At 34.2% G+C, this 11,077-nt stretch overlaps 2 protein-coding genes across 3 annotated transcripts in view; both read left to right on the forward strand.

Moving 5' to 3' along the window:
- LOC111807465 (flowering time control protein FY-like) overlaps positions 1–2,226 on the forward strand; it is a 14,171-nt gene extending 11,945 nt beyond the window's left edge. For both annotated transcript variants that reach the window (XM_023693203.1, XM_023693212.1), the window contains 2 exons: positions 52–303; positions 1,846–2,226. In XM_023693203.1, coding sequence (XP_023548971.1) covers positions 52–303; positions 1,846–1,917 — 324 coding nt within the window. In that variant the 3' untranslated portion in view covers positions 1,918–2,226. The remainder of the gene's footprint in view (positions 1–51; positions 304–1,845) is intronic.
- A 4,097-nt stretch (positions 2,227–6,323) lies between these two features.
- Positions 6,324–7,642, forward strand: LOC111781504 (two-component response regulator ORR4-like). Its single transcript, XM_023662148.1, has 4 exons — positions 6,324–6,776; positions 6,875–6,990; positions 7,082–7,159; positions 7,260–7,642. Exons 1-4 carry the CDS (start codon positions 6,659–6,661, stop codon positions 7,434–7,436), a joined length of 489 nt encoding a protein of 162 aa, XP_023517916.1. The 5' UTR covers positions 6,324–6,658; the 3' UTR covers positions 7,437–7,642.
- The last annotated feature ends 3,435 nt before the right edge of the window (positions 7,643–11,077 follow it).

An 11,077-nucleotide genomic window follows, 5' to 3' on the forward strand; every position in this document is an offset into this window, starting at 1 on the left:
CCCCCCCCCCTTTTCTTTTGAAGGCCTGATGAACTTAACTATGCCTTATAGGGGATGCAAGGATCCATGAATCAGATGGTTCCTCCCATGCAACAAAACCATTTTATGGGCATGAATCAAATGCACTCTGGACCTATGCCTACTAGTGGCGCTCCACCTTCTGGTCAAGGTTTTCAGAACGGCTTAACAAATATGCAGGGCCCATCAAATGCGTCTAGGGCACCAATGTATCAACAGGGTGGTGCATTTAATCGAACACAGGCTGGGCAAATGCAAATGACGCCAGGGTTTAATCCGTACCAGGTATGGTTATGACGGTTATCGTTATCACTAGTATCTTCATTCGGCTATCAGTTTTCCATCACAGAGAAAACTTAATTGGAAGTGCATTTAAGCATTCAACCTTGAGCCTGTTAAATGTGTACTCTTATTTATGACACTGCAATTGAAACCAAAATCTAGGCTGTATTGTTCAACGTTGTCCTGATAGGCGGTTCAAATGGGATAATCCTGTTCTACAACTATAACCAAGGCTAGTATACAGTATGTCTTTTAACCGTGGGGGGAATAGGATTCATCGAAAGAGTAAAATAGAGAAGGCAGACGAATGAGTTTTTTTTTTTTTTTTTCCCCCATTTCCTAGTAACACATTATGTATTGGCAGCATAGCCCTCAACCAATCTCGAATCTGAATTCGTCTTTTCTGAATGTGCGTTAAACAAGCCGATGATATTAGACGGTTAAAACAGATGAAAGAGTGAGAATAGAGGAAAATGCAATCTAATGAGGGCAAAAGAAATAGGAAGATGGGGAATTTGAAGCTATGAGCATGCATGAATAATATCTATAAGCTTTTGTTACTAGTGAAGTTAATGGCATCACGTGCATGATCATTTTCATGGTTGCAAAACTGATTGACAACCTAAATTATTGAAACAAGTTACTCTGTCGAGTTTGTTTGCTGCAACATTGTGGTAATTTAACTCATGGAAGATTGATAACACTGGGTTGGTATCATAGTTTAGCAGTGCACAAATATTTCAATGATTGAATGGTGTTCGTACGCATCAATATTCTTTTGTATTATGGTCGTTCTTGGAACTTTTCTTATTAAGCGTATCCGATTTCTTGAATATTCTGTTTTCTTCTTTGATATTCAATTGAATGGTGTTCGTATGCATGAATATTCTTTTGTTTTATGGTCATTCTTGGAACTTTTCTTATAAAGCGTACCCGATTTCTTGAATATTCTGCTTTCTTCTTTGATATTTCAATGATTGAATGGTGTTCGTATGCATGAATATTCTTTTGTTTTATGGTCATTCTTGGAACTTTTCTTATTAAGCATACCCGATTTCTTGAATATTATGCTTTCTTCTTTGATATTTCAATGATTGAATGGTGTTCGTACGCATGAATATTCTTTTGTTTTATGGTCATTCTTGGAACTTTTCTTATTAAGCGTACCCGATTTCTTGAATATTCTGCTTTCTTCTTTGATATTTCAATGATTGAATGGTGTTCATACGCATGAATATTCTTTTGTTTTAGGGTCGTTCTTGGAACTTTTCTTATTAAGCCACCCGATTTCTCGAATATTCTGCTTTCTTTGATATTTCAATGATTGAATGGTGTTCATACGCATGAATATTCTTTTGTTTTATGGTTGTTCTTGGAACTTTTCTTATTAAGCCACCCGATTTCTCGAATATTCTGCTTTCTTTGATATTTCAATGATTGAATGGTATTCGTACACATGAATATTCTTTTGTTTTATGGTTGTTCTTGGAACTTTTCTTATTAAGCGTACTCGATTTCTTGAATATTCTGCTTTCTTCTTTGTAGTTCGGCGGTCAACCCGGGATGCCTCCACCGCAACCACCAGGCCCCCCGCCTCATACCCAGACGCCTCAGTAATCCATCCACCATCTACTGTGTGCAACTGGAGAAAAAGCCCCTTTCCCTTTCCTATGTTACGTTTCAAAATATCCGGAGTTTGCTGTGAAGATGTGTTTTAGAGGTCCCCTAGAGTATTTGCTGTTGATACAGAGAAACTAAACCTTTCCCTCCCTCCCTCCCTCCCTTAGATTTTAGTTTATTTGAACTTTTCAAAGTTAATTTTCATGTATTTTAGACGAGGAAAACCTGTATGTGACATCATTATAAGTTTCATTTGTGCATATTTTGCAGATTGAGGGGAGAGTAAGAGTTATATATATTCACACATCTTGAGTTGTCAAAGTCCGTAGTGATTCTAAGCACCTCGACTATCCTTACAAGACCTCGGTACAAAACGAAGGAATTTAAATGAAGACACTAGGCGAAATCAAGGTGGAGGGGTGGATAAAATACTAAGTTAAATGAAAACGCTACAAAATCAAGGTGGCGGGATGAGTTGTTCACGCTTGAAAGTTAGTATTCTATATATATACACACACACACATCTTGAGTTGTCAAAGTCCGTTGTGATTAAAGCACCTCGACTATCCTTACAAGACCTCGGTACAAAACGAGGGAATTGAAATGAAGACACTAGGTGAAATCAAGGTGGACGGGATAAAATACTAAGTGAAATGAAAACGCTACAAAATCAAGGTGGACGGGATAGAAGCTGGCCTGTCCGCCCTGCTCAAAGCCTCAACTCAACATTTAACTGCAAAATCTAAACAGTTTAAACAAAAGGGTTTCCAAATTTATAAAGGCTACATAATTTGATCAAAGTCCATGGAAGTCCAAAGGGGCTGCCCCAAGCATTCTCGCAGGCGCGGACGACAGCCCGCACAAGCCAATGCGCACGCCTTACACCTGCGTCTGCGCGTCCTTGCCGCCGCCACCGCCGCCGCCTTCTTTTCAAATTTGATCGTTGGAAAAAGAATTTTGGATATTACAAATGATATCAGAGCCAGATTTCGATCTCAAACCTGTAGGTTATGGGTCCACCACGCTTCTGCTGTGCCACTCTGATTTTTTTTTATAATAGTCCAAAGTCATTGCTAACAAATATTGTCCGCTTTGACCCGGTACGTATCGCCATTAGTCTCACAGTTCTAAAACACGTCTATTAATGAGAGATTTACACACTTTTATAAGAAATGCTTTGTTAATTCTGTACTTGTTGAAACAATAACAAGCCTCAGGCCAAAATTACTCGCAAGCACTTCACTACTAAGCACATGAAAAACACTATTACGTAGAACTTGATTTCTTAATGAATCTGCCAAAAGTTCCACATTTTGTATTTTTATTTCGGCGTGAAAGAATTGGGTTCAAACTCAGAAAAAAAAATGTAGTAAACTGAATTTGCAAGTCTCGGAATTAAGTTTGGGAGGGTTAACGAGGGCAAACACGAAAACTTTCTAGTAGACTGGGAATCGAAACATTCTTTGTAATGGTGTGGAAAACTCTCCCTAATAGACACGTTTTAAAATCGTGAGGTTAACGAATCAAATCAAACAATATCTGCTAGCAGTGGCCTTAGACTGTTACATTTATTTTTTAAAAATTGAATTTTTATATTCTTCTAAAAATTGAACTTTTAGGTTGACAATTTGAAAGTGTTCATAACTAGTTAAAAATTCAACTAATACACCCATTATTAATAATATTTAAATTGGTCATAAATTATTAAAGTCAACCCATTTTTGTAGTTGGATTTAAGCCTTAGGTGACCTTTACATGTATTAACTATTTAAATAAATAAATAAATATTAATTGGCGGGTCCTTCCACCAAGCCACCGCTTATAACTCACTCGTTTATTCCTCAACAGTTATTCTAGTTTAATGATCTGTTTCACTCTCCGATCGGGCAATAAGCTGCTTCAAAAATTGATAAGAGGGAAACAACCCAAATCACCTTATAAAAAGAGGTCGGAGTAAACGAAACAGCCATGAAGTTTACCTCGAATCAGACGTCGTTCTTCCTCTCATTAACTTTATTTCATGCTCGGGATCGCTTTTTTAAAGAAATAAAAAAAATAAACATTGATGTGAGGAACAAGAATAATGGGTAGAAGGAGGCAAATGAGAAGCAACTTCAATGTGTGTTCCTTTTTATAAAGATTTTGATGATATATTATATGCTTTGGTAGGGCCCATTTAAGACATTACAATCTTGGTGGGGCCTCATCAAAGATTTTCATGTTAGGATTATATATATATATATATACATACATATACATACATATACATACACATATAATAGCTATATATATATATATATATATATATTTATTTATTTATTTATTTATTTGATATTTAGACTATTTTAGAAGATTTTGACTATCCAAAAAATATATTATCATCTCCTATCATCACTTTTATTTGCACTTATATAAAAATAAATCAAATCTAATTAATTAATTAATTAATTCTTATAAGGTTTGACATAGAACTATTAAATATTTAAAATATGTTTGAATAATAAATAAAAAGAGGTTTGATTTTTTTGTTAAAAATGGTGAATTTTATTAAGAGATTTAATTAATAATAAAAGTCGTAGAATAATAATTAATAATAATTTATCGATCAGAATTAAAATAATTATTTTTTAGAGATTTTAAGAACTAAAGTAAAGTTCGAGTAAATTAAAATTAAAGAATTATGAATTAAAATATATTTAATTAAATTTATGAATATATTGAACTGTATTTAAATTTTTTTTAAAGATTTATTATACATTTTTTTATATATAGTTTTTTTTTAAGACCAATAAAAAAAATTATAAGATAAAATTTAGTTAAATTATGAATTTGGTTTTAATTTATAAAATCATAATTAAAAATTTATATTAGTAAACTTTTTATTTTCTATTATTTTCAGATACCATATCAATATAAAATTTTAAATTATATCCTTTTTCAAATCTTTCTTGGAGATAACGAATTTTAAATTATTATTATTTTGGGTTAAGGATATATTAATGTTAAATTACTATTTTAGTTTATCGAGAACCGATACCATGAGTCAAATTATGTCTTTGTGGCATTCCAAGATTTGGGATGACATCAGTTTGCATAGCCTATGTTGTTCGGGGTTAAGATGATGAGATAAGATGTGAGATGCATTTGATGGACTTTGGCTTAGTGTAGAGGGAAGGTCGAGCCTTATGATTTGGTTTAGAAGTTACAAGCGAGTGAACATGCACGTACGAGTGGCGTGTATGACTTAACGAGCTTCGTTTATGCATAAATTGTGTTTGATGAGTGAATGAGAACCTAGTTTAAAGTCTAGCGAAATCGCAAAGCTGGATGAAAAATGAAAGTGGGGCTTTAGTTTCACTGAAGTATTATCATGAGCTGTGAGGTCCCACATTGGTTGGAGAGAGGAACGAAATGTTTCTTATAAGGGTGTGGAAAACGAGTTTGAAGACCTTGAGAGGAAGCTTTTCAATGACAAACCTAAAAAGGACAATATCTACTAGTAGTGGGCTTGAGCTATTACAAATGGTATCATAACTAGACACCAAGCGGTGTGCCAGCGAGTATGTTGGGGGAGCAGTTACAAATGGTATCAGAGTTAGACATCGAGACTGGGTCCCCCAAAGGAGGTGGGTTGAAAACCTCTTCCTAGTAAACACGTTTTAAAACCAGATCCCTACCCCCTACCTAACAGTTATATGTAGTAAGTCGTTGTTTTTGCCTTTTGCTTACATTCCCATATAACACAAATTTCAATTCCTCAAATCTTACTTTCAAAACTCTCTTTCGAAATTCCTCTGTCCCCGTTTTCTAAAACTTTATTCTTGAACCGGGGTTAGAGGCTTGTTTTTGCCTTTTGCTTACATTCCCATATAACACAAATTTCAATTCCTCTAATCTTACTTCCAAAATTCTCTTTCGAAATCCCTCTGTCCCCGTTTTCTAAAACTTTATTCTTGAACCGGGGCTAGAGGCTCGAGCATACGTCGCTTGGCTGTAGGCGACGCAAAAACAAGTAGGCTTAACTCACTTGTTGCTGCTGTTAAAGTGAGTGGCTGTAGCCGTCGCTTGGCGGGGCTAGAGGCTCGAGCATACGTCGCTTGGCTGAAAAGTGAGTGTCACACAATCACAAGTCTGCTGCTGCTGTTAAAGTGCGATTGTGACAAGTGCTAATATCGGCTAACGACGGGCTTAGGTCATTACATCATACGACAATATATATTCCATTTTAGTCACGACGCAACCGAGTCAAATTAACCATGATGGGTGTTATTTTATAATCTAATCTTATAATATTTTAAAATTAAAAAAAAAAAAAAAAAAAAAATTGAGACGTCAAAATAGAATGATTATAAAAAAGGAAGGGAAGAAAATGGTAAGAGAAGTTGGTGGGGGGGATGTGGTTGTCCTAAAACATCAGAGGCAAACAGGCGCGCCCACGGCTGCTCGAAAATCAACCAACACTTTGATTTGGCAAAATCGATTAAACAATTGGTCAAGAGTCGCCCCCGTCTAAACCAAATCAACCTTGAAGATCCTCTCGATTCCGAATCAAATCTGTCGGATCTCGCTTTCCAACTGTCACATTCCAAGATTTTCCCTCCTACATCGAATCGATCTTCGCTCCTTCCATCCATAGATATAAAACTCCTTCGATTCATTCTCATTCTTATCAGTTCTCTTTCGATCTTCTTCTCCAATTCAAGTTCTCTGTCGCTGAAGAATCGCGATTCTACCAGCTATGGGTGTTGCTGTGGCTGTTGATGTTGAAACCACTCGGTTTCATGTTCTTGCTGTTGATGATAGCTTCATCGATCGGAAATTGATCGAGCGCCTCCTCAAAACCTCCTCCTATCACGGTATTAATCGCTCCTTCCTGTTTCTGTTCACGATTGGATGTTTTTTTTCTTCTCCGATTCACGACTGATCGGTGTTTGTTTGTTCTGTTTTTCATTAGTTACTGCTGTTGATTCCGGTACCAAGGCCTTGGAATTTCTCGGTCTTGTTGAAGATCCTGATCTCGATGATGATGTTGATGATGAACAACACTCCAAACTCCCCCCCTCAATTCAAGTATGTAGCCCTGATTTTCTCTCTTGCCTCGCGATTTTTGTTCGTTTTTGTTTCTTCTGTCTCTAACTTGTTCGATCATTTCTGTTTTCAGGAAGTGGATGTGAATTTGATCATCACGGATTACAGTATGCCTGGAATGAGTGGCTACGATCTCCTCAGGAAGATCAAGGTTTGCCCTAATTTCTTTTTCCTCCTTCCGATTCTACAGAGCAATTAAAAGAATCGAATCCACCGAGAATCAATAACTAATCCGTGCGATGAAATTGCAGGAATCGAAATCTCTTAAAGACATACCAGTTGTGATCATGTCCTCTGAGAATGTTCCTTCAAGAATCAACAGATGCTTGGAAGAAGGAGCGGAAGAGTTCTTCCTCAAACCAGTTCAATTGTCCGATGTCAGGAAACTGAGACCTCATTTGATTAAAGAAAAATCCACAAGGAATTGATGAAGAAGAAGAAGATGAACAACTCCTCAACTAATTTTAATTTTGATTTTAGTGATTCTGTAAAGAATTAGATCCCAAACTGACTACCATTAGCAAATCCTACACACAAATTTTCTCGGGAAACTAACAGAAAATCAAAGAATGTATAGATCTGCTGCTCATTTTTGTCTCTGATGATTTGATTTATGAAGTAATTTTTTGTTTCCTCTCTTTTTCTTTGGATTATCATTGCGAATCATTGTAAGAACAATCAAAATTGTTGATCCCAGAAAAAAAAAAATTCCTTAATTGATCATAATGCTAATTTGTGGATGATGAGTTGTTTTTAAAAATTAAATAATACAATAATTTCATTGAAAAGATACGCATATATTCTTTTTTCATAATTGTCTCTCCATTGTGTTGAAGGGGTGCCTTGGTCCATTAAAAAAAGAATCAAATTTCAATAAATATTTTTAAAATAGATATTATTCCAAATTTGTTAAATAATTTATAGATATCATATTGTATTTACTTATTTACCCTTTTCTATAAAGGTTGAGAATATAAACACAATAAATAAATAAATAAATATATATATATATATATATATATATATATNATATAGTATATAAATTTGGGGGTCTATTTTTTGTTATTAGAAATATTTATTTAATGGAGAATTATGAGAGAAATCAAGGCACAAAAATTGAAAATATATAATATATTTTCTCATTTAATAAATAAATAAATATATATTTTTTAAAATATTGAAAGTTATATTATAATATTTAAATTTGCATTTTTCGAAATTATTTTTATCATTGCATTATATTTTTCTCTTGAAATATTATTTAATTTATTAGTTTTACCTTTTTAATATAAATTATATTAAAAATTATTTGAAATGAATGTTTTTTTAATATATATATATATAGAAAAATAATTCTTTATAAGAATCCGATCTTGTAAAAGTAAATAAAAAAATTTACGCTCCGCACATATTTATTTGTCAGATAATAAATATTAAATTTTTATATTTAAAAAATATTTTTCATATTTCTCTTTTTAAAAAAAGGTTACGTTCATACGTTAAGATGTCATATCATCTTTAACTTACTTTTACACAGTATGCATACGTACGTGTGTGCATCTATATCTATAGTACAATACGAATAAAATTGAGAATTTAAATGTTTAATTTTAAGAGAATAAAATAATAGATTTACTTGTAATTATCTATTCACTCGTAAAAAAAATTATATGTATTATTTAACATCAATAAACTTTAACAAAGGCATAAATGAGCCTTAATTCATTAAATTAATTAATTAATAAGATATAAATGGCTTGATATCTTTTTAGATTCTAGCTTTCGATTTGGGCCTATACTTCAATAGCCCATGTATTTTATATAATTGGGCCAGTACTATAAGTGGCAAATATGTGGGCCTACCAATGGGCCTGATATCTTTTTAGGTTTCGATTATATTCCCGTTCGGGTCACTATCTCGTTACGTATCGCGGTTAACCTCATAGTTTTTACACCCTTTGTTCTCTTATCTAATCGATGGGATCTCACAATTCACCCTCTCTCGGGGCTTAGCGTTCTCGCTGGCACTCGTTTCCTTTTTCAATCGATGAGGCACCCCTCTTTGTGGCTCAGCATACTCGTTGGTACACTGCTCGGTGCCTAGGTCTGATATCCACTGTAACAGTCCAAATATTATCCGTTTCGGCCCGTTGTGTATCGTCGTCAGCCTCGTAGTTTTAAAATGCTTATGATAGGAAGAAGTTTCCACACCATTGTAAAGAATATTTCGTTCCCCTCTCCAACCGATGTGGGATCTCACAATCCACCCTCATTTAGAGCTAGCGTCCTCGCTAGCACACTGCTCGGTGCCTAGCTCTGATACCAATTGTAATAGTCCAAGCACACAGCTGGCAGATATTGTCCATTTTGGTCCGTTATGTATCGCCGTCAGCCTCATAGTTTTAAAACGCGTATGATAGGGAGAAGTTTCCACACCTTATAAAAAATGTTTTCGTTCTCTTCACAATCCACTCTCATTCAGGGTCAGTGTCCTCGCTACCACTTGTTTCCCTTCCAATCAATATGGAACATTACAGGTAGAATATTTTATTATATTTTTGTTTATAAAATATTATTAGATTTATTAAGATATAATAATATTGAAAATTAATAATTATATTATTAAATCTAATATTTAGATATCAACTCTTACATTCTTTTCCATCTCCTTTTAATGTAAAATGATTTTTACTATTTACCACACCAATTTAAAATATTAAACCAACAACTAATTTACATAATTACCAAAAATAATGTACTTTTTACTATTAACGTCCAGACCACTACTTTTGTGCAACTCTCTATTGATAATATTGTAAATGTAACATCCCGAAGCCACTGCTAATAAATATTGTTCGTTTTGACCTGTTACTTATTGTCGTCAGTCTCATAGTTTTATAAGGAATGTTTCGTTTTTCTCTCCAACCAACGTGAGATTTCACAATCCACCCCTTCCTTGGAGGCCCAGCGTCCTCGCTAGACACACCGTTCGGTGTCTGGCTCTGATGTCATTTATAACAACTCGAGACCATCGCTATCAAATATTGCCGTCAACTTCACAATTTTAAAACGTGTCTACTAAGGAGAGGTTTCCACAAAGATTAGACGTTAAGTCCCGTCGCTAAACAACCTCCAAACGAGCCTTGATAATTGTCACATCAAAACTATTGTTAATCATGCAATTGGGTTGCAATCTAAGCCATCATTTTTGAGTTGTGAATCTAAACCGATACAACATTTAATCCATGATCCAATATAATTAAGAAAAAAAAAAAAACCTAAAAATATTTAAAATATATTAAAAAAAATGAATGAAATTAAAAAATATTGGTGAACGAGTTCGAATAATTAAAACATACTAGTGTCACGGTTTGATATCTCGTGTTCGTCGTGATTTGCAATCGCTATTCCTCTTCCACTCTCGAGTGTCCTACAAAATTAAATTAAAGTTTTGTTACCTAAAGTTGCTCCTCTCAAATGAAGAACGTTTATGATGATTCAATCAGTGTCGTAATTTTAATAAGAATTAATGAACAAAGTAAACTCGGAATTCAAAATCTAATCAAATTAGGAATATTTGTTTCATCCAAAATTTGACCTAAAATCGGTTGCTTAATTTCTTGCCCAATTCGCTCCGTTTACTCTACGCTACTTCTAAAATCGTCATTTTGCGCCAAATGTTCGGCTACAAAACAAACAAACAAATGCATGAAAGTAACCGATAAAGTCGTAAAGCTGGCAACCGTTAAAGCAAGGATAACACGTTTTGTGTGCTATCGTTTAACTACGACTCACAAATTCCTAAAAACAACTGTGTTTATTGTGAAAATTGATACCAAATTTAAAGTGAGTTTGCATCAAATTAGGAGAAATTGAGCTCGAGACCCAAATAAGTCTAAGTTAAAAGGATTGCATTAGAGTTCACGAGACCCAAACTCACATACAACCCATGTAAAACTTTTATAAGACGAACCACAAAATTATAAACTCTAAAACCGTAAACTCACTGAAATTTCGAAGAAAACTAAATAAATTTCAAATGTACGAAACTTTAAGGCATCGATCCGTC

Source organism: Cucurbita pepo, chromosome LG01, assembly GCF_002806865.2.
Source record: "Cucurbita pepo subsp. pepo cultivar mu-cu-16 chromosome LG01, ASM280686v2, whole genome shotgun sequence".
NCBI classification, from domain to species: Eukaryota; Viridiplantae; Streptophyta; class Magnoliopsida; order Cucurbitales; family Cucurbitaceae; genus Cucurbita; species Cucurbita pepo.

Excerpts from the sequence above, each read along its gene's own strand:
- LOC111781504 (XM_023662148.1), top strand. The coding sequence starts at position 6,659 with ATGGGTGTTGCTGTGGCTGTTGATGTTGAAACCACTCGGTTTCATGTT. Across the intron at positions 6,777-6,874 it reads CAAAACCTCCTCCTATCACG|TTACTGCTGTTGATTCCGGT; the intron begins GTATTAATCGCT and ends GTTTTTCATTAG. Across the intron at positions 6,991-7,081 it reads AACTCCCCCCCTCAATTCAA|GAAGTGGATGTGAATTTGAT; the intron begins GTATGTAGCCCT and ends TTCTGTTTTCAG.